At 47.4% G+C, this 23,660-nt stretch overlaps 1 protein-coding gene across 1 annotated transcript in view; it reads right to left on the bottom strand.

Annotated features, from left to right (window-relative positions):
* The window catches only part of LOC119825386 (S-adenosyl-L-methionine-dependent tRNA 4-demethylwyosine synthase TYW1), a 79,695-nt gene that overhangs the window by 5,516 nt on the left and 50,519 nt on the right, over window positions 1-23,660 (bottom strand). The window contains exons 14-15 of the mRNA XM_038346232.2: window positions 14,564-14,674; window positions 4,362-4,529 (exon numbers count right to left, since the gene is read on the bottom strand). Of these exons, the coding sequence (XP_038202160.1) occupies window positions 4,362-4,529; window positions 14,564-14,674 (279 nt within the window). The remainder of the gene's footprint in view (window positions 1-4,361; window positions 4,530-14,563; window positions 14,675-23,660) is intronic.

Genomic DNA, 23,660 nt, shown 5'->3' with positions numbered 1-23,660 from the left:
GACTTTTCTTCACAGGCATGGATACCATGTATCAGAAGAGAACTCAGTGGAACACCACAGTAAGCTGTTTTGGAGGGAGGCCCTGGTGTTGGATGTCCGCTGGACTGAGAGCTCACAGTCCTTTTACTTGTATCATAACAGATGGGGCTGTGAGGCTTCCTCCCAGGGCATGGGAATAGCTGTGGGTGGGGTTTCCTCTGCTGTGCATCTAAACACAATCAACCTGTCAATCGCTATCTCTCTACCCTTACCCTGTCCTCCCTCTCTGTTTTTGAGCCGGGGTCTCTCCACACAGCCCTGGCTGGCTGGAACTTGCTATATAGACGAGGCTGGCTTCAAACTCATGGAGATCCTCCTGCCTCTGCCTCCCAAGAGTGCACCACCATGGTCAGCTTCAAGTACAGCCTCTCTGAATGTGCTGCCTGAAGCCTTTCTGGAATTTCTTTCTGGTGTCCAACCAGGTCTTTTCCCATGGGTCCTCCGGCACATAAATAAAGAACAAACACTAAAATAGCCCAGTGAAGGATCCCATCAGCTACTGAGAAGCCCGGAGAGCAGGTAGATGATGCACGCCGGGAGCTGAACCACCTACCCCACGTAAACAGCTCATTCGCTACTGTGCCAGGCCAGCTGCCCACAGCCTGGCTCTTGAACTTCTACCAGCGCTGCACTGTCTCACAACTCAGGACATTCCCATGGTGCTTCTAGAGCACAGGTCTATTCTGCGCGGGATGTACTTGGTGGTATGTGTGCAGGTGTGTGTGTGTGTGTGTGTATGGAGGGAGACAGCAACGTTGAGTGTCCGCGCTCCACCTTATCCTCTGACAGTCTCGTACTGAAAGTACTGAACCTGGAGCTCACAAGCTGGCTAGGCTGGTCGGCCAAGGGGTTTTAGGACCTACCTGCCTCTGCCTCCCCAGCACTGGGATTACACGTACATGCCCACCATGCCCAGCGTTTCCACACGGGCTCTGAGGATGGAACTCGGGGCCTCATCTTTGCACAGCAAGCACCTTCATGACTGAAGCTTCCCCTCAGCCTCCCCATCCCTGCAGGATGAATACTAGGACTGCATTCAAGTCTGTCTCCATCTGGTCCATCTCAGTGCTCCCCCCCCAACCCCACCCCCGTAGTGCCCTCCTGACTTCCAGCCCCCTCCCCCCCAAATCCTGTCTCACAAGTCTCCCCAGGCCTCTGCTCAGACTGTTTGCTGCCTAATTCTTCCTTCCTTGGCCATTTTAGGACCAGTTAGAACAGCAACTCCCCTGCAGCGGCCCCTCTGTGCTCTGTCCTATTCTGTTAGCATGGTCCTTTAACATCTTTAACATTTTCCCCCTTTAATATCTGCCTTGGACTGGGGGCTTGACACACACGGCAGAAAGGAAGAAATGGATCCCCCAAGCTGTCTTCTGAGCGCTGTGATGTGTGCATGCGTGTGCACATGTTCAGTCTCTCTCCCCTCCCCCTTGTCTCTCTCTATCACACACACCTTTTAAAAGCAATGCAATAAATAGCTGTCTTTTTCTGCTGAAGCACCTTGAAGGCAGGGGCCCTCTTTCACCCCCTCCATATTAATTTTGTTGTTTGTAAATGCCCACACGAATGCCTGTACGCTCAGGACAGAATCTGGGGTCTGGTCCCTTGGACTGGAACTACAGGCAGCTGTGATGTGCAGGGATTGACGTGGGGTGCTCTGAAAGAGCGGCGCTCTCGGCCACCAAGTCACTCCATCCCCTCCTTCCTAGTCACACAGCTGTTCCCCCCCCCCCCCACACACACAAAAGCACTTGACAATCAGGAAGGCAGGACAGGCCACCTGAGGCTCTGTCCTCTTAGTCTTTAGGACTGACCTTGGCAATTCCTTGGAGCTAAGGGCAGACTGTTTTTTGTATCTTTGACCCTTTATTCTCCCAGGATACATTCTTTTCTAAATGGCCAAGTCTGTGACAGACCAAGGTCACAGGTTCACAATCTAACTGCAGTCAAAACACAGGGGCCCGTCAATCTCAGGATTGAGACTGGAGTGGGTGAAATTTTTACTGGGGGCTCTATGTGTCATTAAGGGCTGGAAAGATAGCTCGGCAGTTAAGAGCACTGCCTGCTCTTCCAAAGGTCCCGAGTTCAATTCCCTGCAACCACATGGTGGCTCACAACTGTCTTTAATGCGATCTGGTGCCCTCTGAGAGACCTGGTCAGTTGTCCTCATCATCTTAGACCATGAAACCCAATATGGACGAGTTCAACAGAACCGCCATACACGGGCAGCCCACACAGCTTCAGCATTGCCAGGGCATACATTTCATTTCATTTTCATTTGTTTGTGTCATTAAGCTGAGCAGCTGTTCAGAGCCACTGAGGCCAGGGAGCAGGGAATCAATACATAGGGAGCCAGAGAGATGACTCAGAGGTTAAGAACACAGCTGATCTCACAGGAGGCCTGGGTCCTGTTCCCAGCATCCATGTGGTGGCTCACAACCATCTGTAACTCCAGTTCCAGGAACCCAGCTCCCTCTTCTGGCCTCCGAGGGTACCAGGCAGACATGCCACAAACACTCATACACATGAAAAAAAATCTAAACAAATAAATAGAAACCTTGAGAGAATCTATGGGAAAGAGGTATTCTACACTTGGTTGTTACCACTTTTCTGGTAAAAGGCCTGCTCTTATTACATGATAATTTTGTTTTGGTTTTGGTTTTTCAAGACAGGGCTTCTCTGTAGCTCTTGCTGTCCTGGAACCTGCTCTTGTAGACCAGGCTGGTCTCAAACTCACAGAGATCCGCCTGCCTCTGCCTCTTGAGTGCTGGGATTAAAAGCGTGTGCTACCATCGCCCAACATTACATGATGATTTAATCATAGAATTCAGTGGTTTTTAATGCAGTGACAAAGTTGAGTGACCACACAATTCCAGAAAGCTCGCATCACCCCAAAAGAAGCCCCAAAACCTGACCAATCCATTCTTTCTTCAGCCTCTGGCAACCATTTATCCATTTCCTATCTCTGTGGGCTTTGCCTATTCTGTGCATTTCCTGTAAAAGGGACCATACTGTGCTACAAGTGGTCTCGTGTCTGGCGTGGTTCCCTTAGATTTGGTCCCATTCAAGGTTCAGCTACCACCAGAACCAATAAGCTCTACTATGGAGCTACACCCTCAGCTCTACATCCATTTGTTTTTTTAAGTTTAGTTTTTCAGGTTTTTTTTTTTTTTTTTTTTTAATGTAGCCCTACCTGTCCTAGAACTTGCTCTGTAGACCAGGCTGGCCTCAAACTCATAAAAGGTCCACCTGCCTCTGTCTCCCCGAATGCTCGGATTAAAGGTGTGCACTGTCACCACCCAGCCCGTTTTTTTTAAAGGGGGGATATTTTGGGTAGTGAATATAGGTGTGTGTGTGTGTGTGTGTGTGTGTGTGTGTGTGTGTGTGTGTGTACACATATAAGCCAGAGGACAATCTCAAATGGTTTTGTTCAGGCACCATCCATCCTGCTTGTTGAGTTCACTAAGTAGTCAAGCTCGCTGGCTAGCAAGCACCATTCAGCTGGCTCCACCTCCCCAGCAACGGGATTACAAGTGTGTGCCACCACTCTAAGCTGTTTTTACTGGGTGCTGGGATCAAACAGAGGGCCTCAGGCCTTAACCACCTGAGCCATCTCTGAGGTCCAAAACAGGCTTTCTTTAATGAAGAATTTGAACAATGCCTTCGGCAGGGTGGCACCATGGGCCTCCAGATTCACCTCAATCCTCCCACTCACACACCCAGGACTTCACATCACTGAGTTGAATCCCAGATTATTTCTTTGTAAATATTTCAGGAAAGACATAGTCGTCATGACAGTTCCTTACACTGGGGGTTTAAGGAAGACTTTCTTCCAGTGTTAGAAGTGTACCTACCACAAAATGGAATCTTCCATTTGGATAGGATTATATTTTTTATTTAAAAAGACATCAGAGACTGGAGAGGTGGTTCAGCATTTAAGAGCGTGTACTGCTCCTACAGGGAAGCCAAGTTAGGCGGCTCACGAAAGGATCTAGTTCCCAGAACCCATGATGAGGGCAAGAGACTCACAACCACTGGATATGACGCCCTCCTCAGGCCTCCGAGAGCACTACACTCATGTGTACATATCAGACACATACACATACATAATTAAAAATAAAAGTAAACCTTTAAAACAAGAACTTAGGGACTCCCACCATGGAATGGTGCTCTCTGTTTTGTTCAGGGCATTCTTAATGTGTGCATTAGGAAAGACAGCGGACAAGTGAACATCCACTGTGATCAAGGGAGGGCGAGCCAGAAAGAGAACAGAAGGAAGGGGAAGAGCAGTGGGGGCAGACACACACACGCTTGCATCCTCTTACCTTTTTGTGTCCGATCAGGAGGCAATTGGAGTGCTCATGTTCACAAGCAATTTCATAGTCAGGAAGCAGAGCCACCAGCTCCTGGACAAACCGGACCACTTCCTCATGCCAAGGCACGTTGGCCATGGTGAGGCTGCTGGCTGCGCTCTCGCCACAGTAGGTCACACCCTGCGGAAGGACAGCAGTTACCAACCTTTCCACAGTGGCGGCTTGAGGTGGTCACATTTCATTCTCACTGGATACTCTACGAGAACGTCTCCAGGAAAGGTCACTGAGGTGGGACTCACACTGAATGTGGGCAGCACCATTCCCTAGGCTGGGGTCCTGGACCCCATAAAAAGGGGTCAGCATTCATCTCTCTCTGCTTCCTGCCTGCAGACGCCACGTGACCGGTGGTCTCACAGTGCTGCCATCATAACTTCCACACCGTGATGTGATCTTTCCTTTCTTAAATGACTTTTGTAAGGTATTTCCCACAGCTATAAAACAAGTAACTGATACAGATCCCACTGAAATTCTCTAAGGAGATAGCTAATTTTTCTGACAGTCTGCCTATGTGGCCAAGGGTGGCCTAGAATTTGTATAGTAATCCTCCTGCCTCTGAAAAGGTACTGGGATTACAGGTGTGTATCACCATACCAAACTTGTGTTTTGTTTTGAGTATGATTTTTTAAAATGATTTATTTATATCTCATGCATGTATTTGCCTGCATGTATTTATGTACTCCACATGCATGCCTGGTGCTTGTGGAGTCCAGAAAAGGATGCTGGGTTCCCTGGAGCTGGAGCTACAGGCAGCCATGAACCATCAACATAAGTAGTGGGAACTGAATTTAGGTCCTTGGCAAGGGCAACAAGAGCTCTTAACTGCTGAGCCACCTCTCCAGCCCCACTGAGTGTGAATTTATAAAAATAAGGTATAAGTTATATATAGGTTAAATAATATATATAAAACCTACATATATATATATAATGTTTATATATTATATAACCTATATAATAATTACCTATATTATATTATACAGTAATAACCTATATATAATTACATATAGCATGCATTATAAAGAAAAAACAAAAATATAACACAAAAAACATGTATTATATATCTACATAATGATATATATTTACATAATAACCTACATATAGGTTATATTTAAGATATAAAATCTATATCTATATATTTTATATTCATATAACAACAATTAATGAAAAAAGAGGCCATGAATTTGAAAGTGAGCAAGAAAGTATATGTGAGAGCTTATGGGGGAAAAAAGGAAGGGGGAATCACGTAGTTATATTATAACCTCAAAAATAAAAGAATTAAAAATAAAATCACACCAAAGAAGAAGCATTTGTGGATTTACCACAAGCCTTACTTATTTTACCAACATGGAAATTCCTATTAAATACAACTGTAGTAAGGTTCTTGACCCCTCCCTGTGAACCCAGATGTAACCTCCAAGTCTCCTCAGTTCCCTACTTGGCAAACTACGGAGTGGGAAATGATTCTGTCTCTACTAAGAAGGTCTATCCTCAGACAGCTCCAGATCAGACCTCTGTTTTGCTCTTGAGATGCTCGTGTAGCCTCAATTCTGCAGCCTGAGGAGCCTGTGCTCCTGAGTGCTGGGATTCCAGCCATGGCTACCATGCCCAGTTCAGAGCTGGACTTTCTCAAGAGCTAGCTTCCATAGTCTAGACACAAGCAGCAACGGACACAGAAGGGCATGCGCACTACCGACGCCCCCTCCTACCCCTTAGGCCAGCGAAGGCCCAGTCTTTAAACTTTAATCCCAGCACACAGGAGGCAGAGGCCAGCCTGGTCTACAAAGTGGGGTCCAGGACAGTCAGGGCTGTTACACACAGAGAAACCTTGTCTTAAAAAAAAAAAAAACAAAAAACAAAAAACAAAAACCAAAACAAACAAACAAACAAGCCCCTGTCCCTACACACACACACACACACACAGATTCAAACACAGACACATATGCCACACATACACCATGCACACAGAAACAACTATGCACTAATATAGAGACACACATCACATATACACAGGCATCGCAGATATATAGAGACATTGCATAGTAAGACACTGTGTACACACACACACACACATATACTGTGTGAGAGGCACAACTACAACACATTATAAAGAAAAGCTGATCCTACAGATGAGCCTTAGGTAATCCACCCCTACAGATGGCAGAACTGGGACTTGGCCTGAGACAGAGGAGCACTGCAGACCCTCGCTGCAGATGGCGGTTCACAGGTACTGCGGACACTGCACCCAAATGCCCGCCACTGAGTGTTAGCTACACACAGCCCTGCTTCCTTAGACTAAATGGGGAAATGGCCTTTGTTTGCTCAGGGATTTAGAGAACTCATTAGGCTGAGCTTCAGTGATTTTCAAAAGCAGTGGTAAGAGTTCAAGACATCATTAGAAAAATCAAGTTGGGAAAGTGTGCTACTAACCAGAACGCACACAAGGCGGTGAGAGGGCTCACATGCAGGTCATCAGATTCAGCACTGCCTATGAGAGGCGAGGTATGCGATTGTGGGGAAAAGCCATCACAAAGCAACTTTTCGTTAATATTTAAAAGTTCCCCGAAGCACAGAGCTCTCAGACACACTCTTATATTCATAACTATAATCGAGGAAGATATTTTAATATTTTATTATGCAGCAATAACAAATCACGAGCTGCTGGGGGACTCAGTGTGAAGATGGACTGTATGCTGCTGCTCATTGAAACCTTGTGTCTCGTGTAGCCCAGGCTGGCCTACATTCCACTGTAGCCAAAGATGACCCTAAACCCCCACTCCTCCCTCCCACAGGCTTGGCTCACAGGCAGCACCACTGATCCCGGCGCAGGCAGTCCTGGGGACGGACAGGGCTTCGTGTCTGCTAGGCAAGCTCTCCACTGGCAAGTAAACCCTCCGGAGTTAAGCATTTACCTCAACTTGGCTGGACTCACAACCACCTCCAAGACTGACCCCGAGGTGTGTCTGTGAAGGTGCTACCAAAATGTTTAACTGAATGGGAGGGAGTGCCCGTGGGTGTCAATGTAGAGGGTACCTTCCCGTGAGCTGAGAACCCAAACTAAATGAAAAAGAAAAGCGAAGGCCGCCAAGATGGCTCAGGGACAAGTGCTCTGTCACCATGTCCAAAGACGGGAGCTGATCCCCAAGTCACACAGGGCAGGAGCATGCTGACTCCCCCAACAGTCTCTGCTGTCAGAACACAGCCCAAGAATGGAGTCAGGCGAGGGGAGTTGAGTGCTCGTGAGAAAACTCCAAGAAAACAAGACACCTGTCTTGTGACCTCAGTTTCTTCAAAAACTCAGAACTGTTCTTGGAATGGGTTTTTGCGCCCCTCCCAGGTGAAGCTGATAGGCGTGAGTTTACTTCAGGTCACCCGGGACAACTGGCATGGTTGTCTGTTTATATGCCTCTACGGAAGAACATGTTTTGTCATGTACAGCTTGTCCTGGTGATTACATGCAGCTTGAACTCACGTGACTTTCCTTACTCCTCAGAGTATACATAAACTGTCTGATGCTCTGAATAAAGTTGGCTATTGCACGTGACTTCAGTCTGCCTCACTGTTTGGCTCTATTCTCCCAGGTTCTACTGCCTAAACACTCAGGCTTTCAAATGAGTCTCTCTCTTTTTCTCTCTCTCTCCCCCTCCCTCCCTTCTTCCCCTCCCTCCCTTCTTCCCCACCTCTCCCCCCCCTCTCTCTCTCGCACACACACACACACACACACACACACACACACCATAATCTTTTTAATTAAGAAAAAATGGTTGAGAGTGGTAGCCCACACCTTTAATTTCAGACTCCAAAGGCAGAGACGGGCTCTGTGAGTGTAGAACTAGCCCTGTCTACACAGTGCATTCCAAGCCAGCCAGCGCTACACATAAGACCCTTTCTCCAGAAAGGGATGAATAAATGAATGAATAAAGATTAAACTGTGATTAAATTAAAAAGGAACAAAGGAGAACACCATCAGAATGCTAGAGCTCATCTTTCTGCTTACTGATCCAACCAGATGAAAATAGGCTTCCCCTCACACCATTAGCATCCCCCTCCACCGCAAAAAAATCCCTGCCCTCCTGTAAATGGGCTCTTATGGAGGATTTGGATGCAGCAACAAGAAAAACAATGGATACAGCACTGCAGGCACGAGTAACTGGAACCTCCTGACCCTGACCCTGTGTGGACAGTGAGGGAAAGACTCACCCACTTGCTGGGTCTGGGAGCAGTTTTAGTGCTAACAGAAGGTGGCTTTGAAAACATCCCCGGACAACAGTAATTACCATCCCTTCCTGGGCCCCGCAGAGAGCGCAAACTCAGGACTTCCTACAAACGGGCTCTGTAATCCAAGTTTTCAATGCAGCAGATGTTTATACCGTGAAGCACATTTTTACGAACAAGCAGACAGATAATGAGGGCTGAGAATCTCGGGCTCACAAATGAAGGCCCCATTCAAGCCTAATGAGGCTAAAATACACGTTAATTTACAGGGAATATAAAAGAAAAAAATATTTTACCAGACTGGCAATGAAAGGAAAGAGAAAAATCAATATAATGAAGAGACAGCATCTACTGATTTATTTTATATACAGCGCCTAATGGAAGGCAGTTTCAACATTTACTGGATCCTGGCACAGATTATCCCATTGAATTCTCAAACAAACAAACAAACCTCCTGAAGGATTACTACCTTTGGGCAGGTGGCCTGGGGGTGGTGCACACCTACAATCCCAGCACTCCAGGAACTGAGACAAGAGAGCCTGGGCTCCGCGGCCAGACACCTGCCTCAGAGAACAGGTGCCACTGCCACTCTAAGATCAGGACGACAGCCGAGCCTGAAAGGCTACACTGGCTATGCTGACTGTGTGTACGGAAATGCCCGCAGGACGACTCAGCGAGCAAGGGTGCTTCCTGTCAAGCCTGAGCACCTGAGCTGGATCCCTGAAACCCACACAGTGGAAGATGAAAACCGGCTCCTGCCAGTTATGGACTGACCTCTGCATGCACCCGTGGTTAGGATGGGAACACACACACATACATATGTACATTAAAAACAAAACCTGTGACGCATGCCCCACTCAGCATCATAAAGAAGGAAAAGACAGAGGAGGGAGGAAAAGACAGACAAAATATCTCTTAATGTGGTTCAGGCAGCACAACAAGACGTGTACTAAGAAGAAGTTTTGATTAGGAACCATGTTGGCGAGCGGTCGATAGAATTAACCAGGCTAGCTCTATTATAAAATATTCTTTAATAAAGAAAAGAAGGAAAACTTAGAAAAGCCAACGTTCCAGGGAAGAGCACAGGAAAAAACAAAGAGGAAGCGGGAAGCACACCTGCAAGTTTTATAAGAAAATCTTAGCCTCAGGGGAACACACCCCACAAACAAGGTGATTGGCTGAGGTTCCCCTTCAGAACCCTGCTAGAAACACATCTGAAAACACACATGCTTCTACTCTTCGGTATTTGTGTGGTCACTGGATATGCATAGGTAGAGGTCAGAGGACAAGTTGCCAGAGTTGGCTCTCCTTCCACCCAGGATTCAGGCTCAGGTCACCAGGCTTGGTGGCAAGCAATGCTACCTGCTGAGCCATCTTGCTAGCCTCTGTTTTTACTTTTGCTTTTTGTGAGACATGTAGTCTAGTTTTGCCTGGAATCATGGTAGCAGAAGGTGACCCTTACGTGTTGACCCATTTGCCTGCATTTCCCAGATGCTGGGATTCCAGTGTGCACCATCATGCCCAGCTCGCTTCCACCTTAGATTCCTAGAAAGGAATATTAAGAAAACAAGCAGATTGACTGAACTATGGGTGACAGGCAGGGGCAGCAGGGCATAGGCCTTGGGCATGGCAAGGTCTGGCCCCAACTTGGGTGCATGTGCGAAGTCTGATGGACTGTTACACTTGAACCAAACCTCCCCTGGGCTCAAAGGGAGACTTTGCCCTTTTGCAAAGAAAGGGTGGACGTGACTCAAGGCTTCTGGGTGCTAGGCTCAGCCCGTGGAAAAGTGCTCCTTCGGTACACCGCCCTGCGGTGAAAGGCTCTGTCTCCTGTGCTTTAGGATGGGTCCCTCCTGAAGCAATGGAGTATGATGCACGCCTGCTCATCCTCAGGCCCTGAGGGTGCCACTTACAGACCTGACATTAAGGCTTCTCATCTAACAGATGAGGGGGATAAGGGCTATCACAGCCTGTCACACTAGTTCTCAACAAAGGAGTTTTAGAGAGCCTTCTTTCTCCTCCCCCTCCCTTTTCTTAATGTCTCTTAGCCTCTAAAGGCTTTCCTTCGTGTGCCGGCTGCCAGCGGTCGGAGGGGTTACGAAATAACCACGATAGTCCTTTTATAATTACTCAATTTTAATACAAGGGGAGATAAGGGAACTTACAGAACCAAGGGTCCAGCGGAGCAGAAGGTGCGCGGGGGAGAGCAAAGAACGGGGCTCCTTCCGGCGCCCCGATCCTATTTAAGGGGAATGCTACCCCGCTGGAGCAGCCACGCCCCTGAACGCAGGGATTGGGCCAGCTGCCCCAACACCTTCGAAGATTTTATCTTTAATGATGTAAATGTGTACCCGTGTGTACCTGAGTTTAGTACCTACAGATGCCAAAAGATGGTGTCAGATCCCTGGAGCTGGAATTAACAGTGGGCTGCCAGGTGCTGGTGCTGGGAACTGAACCCAGGTCCTCTGAGAGAGCTGCGCGCACTCTTAGCCACTGAGCCATCTCTCCAGGCTCTTTCCCTGGTTTTGTTTTTGACACTGAATCACCCTGCAGCCCAGAATGACCCTCGAACTCTGCCTGGGCCCCCCAAGTACTGGGATTACAGGCGTGAGGCCACCACCACAGCAAACAGATTGCCTTGCAGACATAACTATTTGAGTCTCCTGAACAAAGAAGCTTACCGTCTCACTCACTAACGTATTTTTAATTGGTTGCTGTCTGTGCACTTGAAGTGCTGGGGACAGAACCCAGGGCCTCATAGATCCCAGGCAAGCACTCTGCCACCACGCCACATCCTCAGTCCCGTTTCAGTTTGAGTCTCCAGTGGCGGGATGAGCTGGTGCACACCTGCAACCCCAGCCCAGGGGAGGCGGAGGCAGAGCACTAGTAAACGGGGTTAACCTGGGCTACAGAGCGAGCGAGGCCAAGGGCAGACTTGGCAACTTTAGCAAAACTCTGCTTCAAAATAAACAGCGAGAGAAGGACTGGGGACAGTTCAGTGATACTAATCTCTAACTGGTCTCCGTTTGTCTTTCGGGGAGAGCATGTTTGCGGCCAGCCTGTTCCTCGCAGAACCCCAGGAAGAGCCCCAGGTCTCCACAGAGACAGCCACATGTCCACGCCTACTGCGGCAGTATTCACAACAGCCAGCATGTGCAAGCAGCTCAGCTGTCCATCAACAGATGAACAGGGAGGGAAATGTGGCATAAGGGGAGGGGCTGGCGGCATGGTTCAGTGGGTAGAGGTGATTGCTACCAAGTCTGACAGCCTGAACTTGATCCTCAAATCCACATGGCAGAAGGAGAAACCCGACTCCTGGAAAGCGTCCTCTGCCCTCCACTGCTGCTAGACGACAGACTTCTCTAAGAATTTTACACGGTCACCTCATTTACTGTTATGGCCTTCAGTACAACACCCCGTGCCTCCAATGCCCTCTATCGGTTGTCTCAGTGAGTGTTTTAGTGAGGCTGGCACAAGCCGCACTGGAAATACTGGCAAGTACGGGGATAAAACAACCAAGTAGGAAGTCATCTGAAAGAAGCCATGAGCTTGTAACACAGCTTTCTATTTTCCGAGTCAAGTGAACAGGTGTCAGACACGCAAAGCTCCCAGCAGGGGAAGTCACTGTCCAACAAGCTGTCATCTGTATTTAAAACACAGCAGTTACTACTATCAGTAAATGATGACTGACCGACCACCAATACCGTGGCGCCCATAATCCCAGCACCAGGGATTCAAGGTCATCCTTGGCTGCACAACATAACATCTATAGAAGATCCTGTTTAAAGGAAAATTATAGTAATATGTGCCAGGTTTTTCTTCCAAATTGTAAAATGTTCATCATAGGAAACATGACAAGAAAGGGCGAGTGAGCGGAGGGAAGGAAGCGGGAGGGGGAAGAAGGGAGAGAAGAGATGCCCATTATCCAGCCAAGCACAATAAAAACAAAGATTTTACTACCATATAATTTGTAGCAACATTTTTAATAGTTAAGCCATAAATTAAAATGCCACTAATCTCTGCAGTTGGCAAGCTGTCCCTGAACCGGACATATATTCTCAGACAGTTGGTGTTTGTGCGTCATTAAAACTCCTGCCAAGAGAAACCTTTTGAACTCAAGAGCAATTTCAAAATCAAAGAGTGTCTGCGGCCTGACCAGAGATAAACTGATAATGGCTCAGAGAGCAGGAGCCCTGAGTGTCCCCCTTCCCACCCCTCCTTCAGAGAGCTGAGCAGGAGCCCTGGGTATTCCCCTCCCCACCCCTCCTTCAGAGAGCTGAGCAGGAGCTCTGTGTCCCCACCTCTACCCTACCCCTCCTCCAGAGTGCCTACCTCCAGGGGAGCAGGGAAACGCTACAAACAACTTCCCCCCTTGGGACTCAGGTAATACTCAGTCTCAATACTGCACACCAAGAAGGCAAGAGCTGGCCTCCAGAGTGGGGATGTCCTCCTAGCACTCGGTCCTCTCCTGGATGTTCTCTGGCCTCCAGAGAGCTACTCTATGCTCTACCTCAAAGGCAGGGCTCCAACTGTCACTTCCAGTCCTGCCTTAACCCCCAAAACCATTGAGTTCTTCAAACTCATGCTTGAATATTTAAAAGATACCCTAAATTTAATATGGCAAAAGGGAACTCAGAAAATGTCTCCCCTAATTTCCCCGGTTTTCTCTACCTCAGTAAACCATTCCCACCTTCCATATAACCAGTTAGCCAGGCTTCAGTGCAATACACACACACACACACACACACACACACACACACACAGTTTTTTTGAGACAGTGTCTTATGTAGCCTACACTTAAGTCAAACTCATGTACAGCCAAGGATGAGTCTGAACTTATGACCCTGGGTGCTGGCATTACATGCTTATGACATTATGCACGACCACTGGTACTATTTTTTTTCACTCTTTATTGCTTGTGTAAGAGGATGTCAGTCCCTTGCCCTTGCTTTCCACCTTGCTTGAGAAAGGATCTCATTATTGGCCTCTTGTGTATGCCAGGCTAGCTGGCCCACAGGTCTGGGCTACATAGTACATCCCAGGCTAGGCTGAACTACAGAATGAGACCCTATCTCAAAAAACCAACAAAAAAAATAAGTAAATTAATGAATGAAATGGAGAACTTCTCCTTTAACTTGCACAACTTAGGGGAAAATAAGCAGGGATAAGAGCAGGAAAGGGGTAGCAGTTGAGCTGAAATTAGACTAGCCCCAGACTGGTCTCCTGCTGGAGGTGACAAGTGGGCAGGGCTCATTAGACTATCACAAACATCTGGAATAGGATTGAAAGATCTCACAGTAAGAGATTACTAATTACTCACTCCAGCACAATTTCCTTAGCTCGGCTCATGTTATCTACCTCCCATCAGAGGAGAAGCTCTCAACGATTTTTTTAACCCAATACCAAATATCTAAACTGTCAGTATAAACCAACCACATTGTATGCAACATTGATATACTGTAAAAATAAATTGGTGAAATGGTTGATTTTTATGAACTGGCCAGTTCCATAATTAACTTATTTTCCACTCTAAAGAAAGAAAGATTTAAAAAGTGTGGGGTGTGTGTGTGTGTGTGTGTGTGCGCGCGTGCATGCACGCGTGTGTGGGTGTGGGTGTGTGTGTACAGTGCCCTCAAAGCACTGGATCCCCCTGAGCTGGAGTTACAGATGGTTGTGAGCTGTCCAATAACTGGGAACCAAACTTGGGTCCTTGGGAAATCAGCAAGTGCTCTTAAACATGGAACCATCTCTCCGGCCCCCGAAGGAGATGCTTTTGAAGACCAACAGCTTGGTCTCCTTCACTGCCGCTGTCCGATGACCAGGACAGAGACGGCTTCTCAGTGAGGCTATGGACCAAATGACCAGGAGTTCCGAAAGCTTGTCCCCAGGCCGCGGCCAGTCATCCCTAAGTCCCGGCATGCCCACCACCAGCCAGCAGAGCTCACCTTGACCTCGATGAAGTCGGGGTTCCCCAAGGACACCAGCTCCGCATAGGCCTGGAGTTCATCCACGTTCCAACACTTGACAAGCGTCAGTCTGTAGACTGTTCGCTGTTGCTGAAACAGGGAAAACAAAATGTTTAAAACTGAGCCAAAGTCACAGACTGGCTGACACTTGATTCCCAGAGAATGCAGGTCAGGAGAAGCCCCCGTGGAAGTTTACAGACTGAAGTTACTTTGAAAAGAAGACGGTTGCTCAGCTAGCTCAACTGGTCGAGCACAAGGCTCTTCAAAAGATTCCCTTTTTCATTAATTGTGTGCATATGGCTGAGTCTGTGTGTGGGTTTGTGTACAGTGTAATTCCTTCTGAGGTCAGTAGAGGGCATCACACCCTCCCCTGCAACACAGGTGCCGAGAATAGAACCTGGGTCCTCTGGAAGAGCAGGAAATGCCTTATCCACTGAGTCATCTCTCCTCTCCAGCCCCTGAAACTACATTGTGCAGACAGATGGGAAGTATCAGTGTAGAAAGATTGCCATACACCTTTCAGAAGGCACAAACTGCTAGCACATGTTTTCCCCACACCCTCACCCCTATTCCCAGTATCTACAACCATGTTAGTCACCAAGCGGCTGCAGGACGCACAGAGCAAGGGCAGTGGGGTGACTCAGTGAGTAAAGGCGCCTGCTGCCGACCACCACAGCCTGAGGTCGATCTGGGACCCACATGGTGGCCAGTGAGAACCAGTTCCAAACCAGTTGTCTTCCTCACTCACATGTGCTTGCAAGCACACACACACAGACACACACACATACACACACTAAACAAAATGACTATTGAAGAAACAGCAAGATCCCCACTAGTGCAAGCACTGATAAGTCACCAGCCATGTTCCTGTAAATAAATAACCCCTCTCCCGGTGCTAACAGAAGAAATCATAAAGTCATAGTGAGCTGGAGAGTCGGCTCAGTGGTTAGAGCACCGGCTGCCCTCACAGAGGACCTGAGTTCAGTTCCCAGCACCCACATGGCGGCTTCCAACCATCTGTAACTCTAGCTCCAGGGATATGACTTTGTCTTTCTGATCTCCATGGTCGTGTGTGTGTGTGTGTGTGTGTGTGTGTGTGTAAAAACCTTCTGGGTCATAAAAAAGGGGACATTAAAATAAAAGGGAGATTTGCTAGGAAGATGAAGAGGATTATGAGGGGATGAGGAGGAGGACGGAGGGCAGTGGAGGGTGAAATTATCTGAACGCACATGGGTGAAAATAACAAAAGGAAACCCATTATTAAGTAAATTGATACACGCTAATAAAAATTTTAAAAAGTAAGCAATAAGTTGATTAAATCACTTTAGGAGAAGAGAAATTAACTCAAATAACCTTTGTGTGCTCAGACAACAATCCTGTGAACTGTAGATGAATCATGGTTCTTTTCTTCCCAGTTTTCTTGTTAGTTATAATCTTTGGCATTTCTTGTTCCAGGAAGTCACGCTCATGGGTAATCACTAACATCTACCACAAACCCAAACTGGTGCAGGCTTTTCAAAAAGCATTAAGATTGTAGTCACTAAAGGCTATGAAAGGCATACAACCCGAGACCCGGCTACCTTCCGGCCCAAAATAAACAAGTAAGATTCAAGGACATGCTGGAAACCCTCAAAAGACCATTGCTGATAGCCTGAAGTCCAACGCTGAGCCCTTGAGAGGAGCCGGACCTGGGGGGACCTGGGGGACCTGGGGGACCTGGGGACAACATATGGCAGGTTCCCAGGTATCCTAAAGAGCTGGGCTCAAATAATTGAGAGAAAAGAAAGAACTCCAAACTATCTACCTCTATGTTTGGGAGGGAAAAGCATAATTCACAGAAAGAAGAGACATTTGAGAGCATTTTGTAATTTTTTGAGGTAAGTCTCCTGCAGCCCAGGCTAGCCTTGAACTGACTCTGTAGCCAAGCATGACCTTGGACTTCTGATTCTCCTGCCTCTACTTCCTGGGTGCTGGGATGAAGGCTGCTCTACAGCGCCCTGCAAGCTTGAGATCTTTCACAGTGCAGGCTTAGAGATGAATAGTAAAGGGCATTCGTCAGGTACATCAAGGGCATCTCATTCCTGTCTACTTAGTTCTTTATAAAGGATTTTACCAGGGAAAAAAAGACAGGAAACTTCTAAACTCCCTTTAAATAGCTACCAGGCTCCCACCACCAAACCGAAGCCATCTGGAGCCGGGCACTGCAAAAGTTAAAAGGACACTCTGCTCCTGCAGAGGACACGAGTTCAGGTCCCAGCACCTATGTTGATCAGCTCACACCACCTAGAATTCCAGCGCCAGGGGATCTGACGCCCTCTTCTGGCCTCCGTGGACACCTGCACTCTCACGCATAGACACACACACACACACACACACACACACACACAATTTAAAGAATAAAAGGGATATTCCTAGTTAGACTCACAGAAGACTGCCTATCCTGTTTTAAAGTTTTCCTGAAAGCTATGATCAAATCAAGGCAGCCAGGGCAAAAATGACTGACGCACACACAAAAGCAGTAAACTATAAAAAGCTACCAATTAAAAAAACAAATGCAAAGAAAGTGGCTAGTCAGCAAGCAGTACTCACCATCTCTCCTAGCCTAGAGCACCAGTGGGCTGAAAGAAACTCGAGGTAGGATGGGATCCAGAGCACACATGCTTCCTTGGTATGGTCAATTCTGTCTTTGTAAAATAGGCTTTGTGCAGGCTTAGCAATGTTAACCCAGCAAGCCCAGCACTTTGAAGGCCATGGCAAGAACTCAGCAAGTTTAAAGCCTGTCTACACAGTAAATTATCAGGCCAGCCTGGCCTACACAGTGAGTGCTGGGCCAGTCTGGGTCACACAGTGCAACTCTGTTTCCAAACAAAAATGTGGGGTTGGTTTGTTTCTTTTTGTAGGACTTAGCATTCCACTCCATAGCACTTAGAACCAAGTCTTGTAGAAATAAATCATGTCAAATACCAGGGATCCGTTTAAAAAAACCCAATGACAGGCTGGGCCATGTTAGCGCAAGCCTTTAATCCCAGCACTTAGGAGGTAGAGGCAGGTGGATCTCTGGGAGTTCAAGGCCAGCCTGGTCTACAGAGGGAGTTCCAGGACGGTAGAGCTGTTACACAGAGAAACCCTGTCTCAAAAAACAAAACAAAACAAAACAAAACAGTATTAAAAAAAAAAAAAAGCCCACAGAAACCCACCCAATGACAGAGCTGAGAGGCTCAGTGTTGAGACTGCATGGGATACAAGCCCGAGAACCTAAGTTCTGATCCCAGGGCTCAAATAAAAAGCCAGGCATGGCCACGTACACCTGCAACTCTAGGGCTGGGGAGCTGCTGGGTATGGAGACAAGAGGGTCACTGGCTGGCAGCCTCACTCCAGGATCAGCGTGAGAACACATCACAAGGCAGTAAAGCAGAGAGGGACGCGGCAGGACATCCGCTCTCCTCCTCTGGCCTCCACACGCAGCATAGGCACCTGCGCCTCTCCCACACGCTCACAAAAATACATCACACATGCAGACACCATACACTTCCACACCGAAACCAGCCCTAAGAGAGGAATGGTTCTACGCCAGCAAAGACCATGTACAGAATAGAAGGCAGAGAATATTCCATTTCAACATCTCTATTAAAAACCCAATGATTCATTTATGAAATTACATGTAAAAAAAGTAAAAATAAATAAGTAAGTAAAATATGTTTCTGGGAGACCTAAACAGAACTCTGCCTCCACAGACAAGGGCTCCACAAATCCTCTGAACAAAGAACACTGCAAGGAAGCTAGCAAGAGAAATGAAGCAAAGTGAGGCAGCCCTTGCCAGGTGCCAGATCAGTCGTCCCAAGTGTTTTGTTTGTTTTCAAGATTCTTGGATCTGTCTAAACTTCAGAAAGAATCTTACCAGATTCGTGTGACTACGATCTCCATTTGACCACTATGAAATCTGGGCCCTGAGAAAACAGGGTAAGTAAACTGCCAAAAGCCACACGGTGGCCAAGCAGGTGATCCGAGATGGGATCCCCAGCAACACGACCCTAGTAACTGGGTTTACATGTACGCTTGCTCTGTCTCTCTCTGTTTCTGCCTTTATCTGCTGAACCCTGAAAAACAGATAAAACCCACAAAGAAATAAGACTTAGGGTGTGACTTGGTGGGCAGAGTGCCTGCTTACCCTGCAGTGACGCTCTGGTGTCCACCCCCAGCACCATAAAACCAAGCACGGCGGCTCATATCTGCCGTCCCAGCATTGAGGAGACGGAGGCAGGCTGATGAGGAGAGTTCAAGGTCATCCTGAGACACTTAGCAAGTTTGAGGCAAGCCTGAAGTATGTGAGACCCTGTCTCATGACAAGGTGTGATGGCACAAGAGAATGGCTCAGTGGTCAAGGGTGCTCACCATTCCCACAGAGGACCTGAGTTTTGTGCTGCATACCCAAACTGGCCGTTTTAGAATGTGTAACTAAACTCATATCCATATTGATCTTCCATTGTAATAAATATAATAAAACCTGCATCTAGACCTGAGGGTCTCCCGCTGGCTCTCACAGCTTTTCCAGTTTGTTCTGCTGACCCACTCCCAGCTTACACTGCTAACACTGTTTCAGTGACAGAGTCTGCTATCCTGTAGACATGGTGGCTTTCAACCAGGGGCAGCTCGGCAACCCTGGGACTATTCTGTTCCAACTTTGAAACTTCCTTCCACAGGGTGACACCTTGAGAGCCCTTTCCTGATTCCCCAAGTGGGGGTGTTACTGACATCTAGTGGGCAGAGGCCAGAGCTGCTGCTGAGCACGGTAAAAATCACAATTATTCATTGAAAGGGCAAAGGATTCAAAGCCCATGTCCATTAATGGAGTCCTGGCTGTTCTTGGCCATTTGCTTAGTGTCTATGTTTAGGATCCAACTATCGCCTTCCAGAAATATACAACACCCCTTTGTGAACTTAAACATAATAAAAATCTATTCATTTAAGTGTGTACATGCACATGCCACAGCGTGCTGCAGATGTACTACCATGCCCAGCAAAGTCGCTGCTGATTGCTAGAAGTGATTGTGGACGACAAAACCTGAGCTGGAGAGAGCTTGGACTTCTTCCTGGAGAAGCTGGGTAGAGCTGGTGTTGGTTCTTCCTGGAACTAAACTCACTGCTGAGTCACCCATGAAGCCATCTGGGCCCGCAGCTCTCTTTGGGCAGGTTTTTAAATGATAAAACCAGAAGACTAGAGAGGAGAGACGGCTCAGTGAGTGGTTAAGAGCATGCACTGCTCTTCAGGAAGACCGGGCAGGTGGATCACAACTATCTGCAACCCCAGCTGGGGGGGGGGTGTTCTCCAAGGGCACTGCACTCCATGTACGTGTACACACACACACACACACACACACAGACACACACACGGAAATTAAAATAGGCAGGGTGTAGTGGTGCGCACCTTTAATCCCAGCACTTGGGAGGAAGAGGCAAGAAGTGGATTTCTGTGACTTTGAAGCCAATCTGGTCTACATAGTGAGTTCCAGGCCAAGCAGGGCAACAGAGTTGAGACCCTGTCTCAGTAAGTAATAAATAATGAAAGAAAATCATTTATAAACTCCGTTATAGTTGCTTTCTACTACTGTGATAAAACATCAAGACCAAAAGCACCGTGGGGAAGAAAGGATTTACTTGGCTTACAGATTACAGTCCGTCACTGGAGATCAAGCAGGAATGCAAGACAGGGACTGAGGCAGAGACCATGGAGGGATATTGCTTACTGACTTGCTAACCTGCTATCTTATACAACCCAGGGCCAGGTGGCACCACCCACAGGGCGCTGGGCCCATCCCCAGCAATTCATTATCCAAGAAAACACAAGCCGAGAGGCCAATATAATGGGGCATTTTCTCAATTCAGGTTTCCTCTTCCAGAGAAACCCCATCTGTGTCAACGCTGGCAGAAATCCGGCCATTACAGACTCAAGCACCCTAGTTTTTTCTTGTGCTAAGTTTTTCTAGCTTGTGCTAAGTTTTTCTAGCTTTGCTTCCTAAGAATCTGTACATTTCGTCTAATTAGCACAGAGTCATTCAAAATCTTATTTTTCATTCTTTTATACATATGCATATATGATGTATATGTATATAAATTTGTGAGCATGCATGAAGGCAGTCATACACATGCCACAATACATGTGTGGATGTCAGAGGCCACTGAGACTGACCGTCTTCACCTGCTATCTTTTCTGTGATGGATTTCCTTGGTTGGTCACAGCTCCTCAGGTAGCTGACCCATCTCAGCTTGATGGGGCACTGAGACTGAAGGTGAGCACTGCTCAGTCTGGCTTTACATGAGCTCTAGGGATTTGAATTCAAGAGCCTCAGCTTTGTGTGTGGCAAGTACTGGCCCACTGAGCCATGTCCTTAGCCTCCCTAGAGTTTTGCAAACTCTCGTGGTGTCCAGTGTGGTGTCTGAGTGAGAACGGCCCCCACAGGCTCACGTATTTGCATGCTGGAACTGCTTGAGGTCTTGTTGGAGGAGGCGCGTCACTGTGGAATGGGCTCTGAGGTTTCAAAAGCCCACACCAGGCCCAGACCCTCGCTCTCTGCCTCCGCTCTGTAGGTGAGAGGTAAGCTCTCACTACTGCCCCGGCACCATGTCTGCCTGCAGTATTGCCCCTGCCATGACGGTCATGGACTCACACTCTGAAACTCTAAACAAGACCAGATTAAATTCTTTCTTCCAGAAGCTGTCTCGGTCATGGAGTCTCTTCGCTGCAGCTCCCTTTCATCCCCAATACTGCACATTCGTCTTCTCTTGCTTCACTGGCTGATTTTGCAGTCTTGTAGGCTTTCTGTACAGAGCCAGCTTTGGTTTTTATAATCATCTCTATTCTGGGGATGTTCTTCTGTCTCATTAACCTCCTTATTCCCTCCCGAGTGCTTACTCTGTAGGTAATTTGCGGTTCATTTCTAACTTCTTAATATGTATTGATCTTAAGTCTTTCTTTACTAAAATAGGGACTTTGTCTCTGCAAAAACATTTGTTTCTTGTCATGGGGAAGAAAGCTCTAGACTGATAACCTAGAGAGATGGCTCAGAGGATAAGAGCACCCAGCTTTGACTTCCAGCACCCACATGACAGACAGCTCCCAAACACCTGTAACTCCGGTTCCGGAGGATCTGACACCCTTTTCTGGCCTCCATGAGCACCAGGTAATAGTGCAGAGACCCACACTCAGGAAAAACACCCACACACATAAAAAATAGTAAAATAATTTATCTGCACACCGCTTCCATCTTACCAAGTCTGGCATGGAGTCCCAAGTAGGCTTGGCCTCCCTCAGTATCCCAAAGGCAGAAGAAATGGCAACAGAAGACCCTCGCCAGAAACAGAGCAGGAAGCAACATATAGACTTTTATTTATTTATTTATTTAATTTATTTTGAAGGAGCATCTCATGTTCCCTGCGTTGGTTAATGCCAGCTTGACAGAATCTAGAATCATATGGGAGGTGGGCCTCTGAGAATGCATTTGAGAGATTATCTTAATTACATTAACTGATGTGGGAGAAGACCCTAGCTGTGAGGAGGACAATCCCTTGGCTGGGATCCTGACCTGCAGCACAGAGAGGATGCTAAGCAGCAGCACGTATTCACTGCTCTGTCCCTGATTCTGGAAGCCATGTGGCCAGCTGCTTCAAGCTCTTGCTTCCTTGATTTCCCTGTCCCCTGCTGCACTGTGCCTTCAACTGTGAGCCACAATAGGTCCCTTTCCCTGCCACTTACCACATTATCCTGACAACTTGCACTCTATCTACAGAACCCACATAAGAAGCCAGATGTGGAGGCTCACATCTGTAACCACAGCACTCTTATTGAGAGATGGGAGACAGAGACAGGAGGATCAGCTGGGACCCAGGGGTCAGCTATCCTGGTGTATGCCACCCACCAGCAGAAATATGGCAGACACTTCGCAACAATGTGAAGAGAACCCACTCCAGAAAGTTGCTCTGACTTCACCACATGCACCATGGTATGCGTACACATGCATACACACACGCACGCGCACACACGCACACACACACACGCACACCCCCAGCAAAATAAACAAATGTATATAAATAGTAGCATAGACACTGGGGAAAAAAAAACTCAGAACGGTGAGATGGAGAGGAAACTGTCAGAAAATACAACTCAGCAACAGTCAGGAGTCAGTCACAGGGAAGCTGAGGAAGTGGCCAGGCAGTCAGTGAGGGAGGCTAGTGGCACTTGCTGCCAGTCTGACAACCTGAGTTCAATTCCCCCAGACTCACACGGTGGAAGAGGAGAACCGATTCCTCCCACAAGGTGTCCTCTGCAGAGAGAGAGAGAGAGAGAGAGAGAGAGAGAGAGAGAGAGAGAGAGAGAGAGAGAGAGAGAGAGAGAGAGAGAGCGCGCAAATGTACAGCTTTTTAAAACTGAGTAACATTTAAAAAAATAACTGGAGAGAGTAACAGGAAAATATGCTGTTGTAGACGGAACAAATGAGGAAAAAACAACATGGAGACCGGGGGACAGAAGGGGACAGCAGAGCATCATGGGATGATTACTATCGGTTTACTGGAGTACTTGAGAGCCAGTTTACTAAAACGAGTCAAGGGAAGAGAAGACGAGAATGGAGTCAACAGCAGCATCCTACCCCTCCAGCGCATGGGGAGCACCTTGCGCTTAAGAGGTCACCGTAACGCTCTTAGCAAAGACAAAGTTGATAGACGAAAACTACAGCTCAGTTCATTTGAACAGCCCTAATTAAACCCAGATGGGTCAAAAAAAAAAAAAAACATGAAAGTTGAGGGGGGGAGCCCACATGGACATGAACAGAATTGCTGGGAAAGAGGGCTTCAGTGGGAGGGGGAGGGAACTAAGAGATGAGTAGGGGAATATGATCAAACTACATTATATACATGTGTGAAATTGGGAATGAATAAATTTTTAAAATGATTTCTAATGGACTGAAGAGATGGCTTCTGCTGTTGAGAGTGCTGGCTGCTCTTCCAGAGGACATAAGTTTGATTCCAGCAACCACATGGCAGCTCACAGTTGTAAACTCATTCTAGGGCATCCAAAGCTCTC

The sequence above is a fragment of the Arvicola amphibius genome, chromosome 10, assembly GCF_903992535.2.
Source record: "Arvicola amphibius chromosome 10, mArvAmp1.2, whole genome shotgun sequence".
In the NCBI taxonomy this organism is placed as follows: domain Eukaryota; kingdom Metazoa; phylum Chordata; class Mammalia; order Rodentia; family Cricetidae; genus Arvicola; species Arvicola amphibius.
This window is presented reverse-complemented; position numbering and strand designations above follow the sequence as displayed.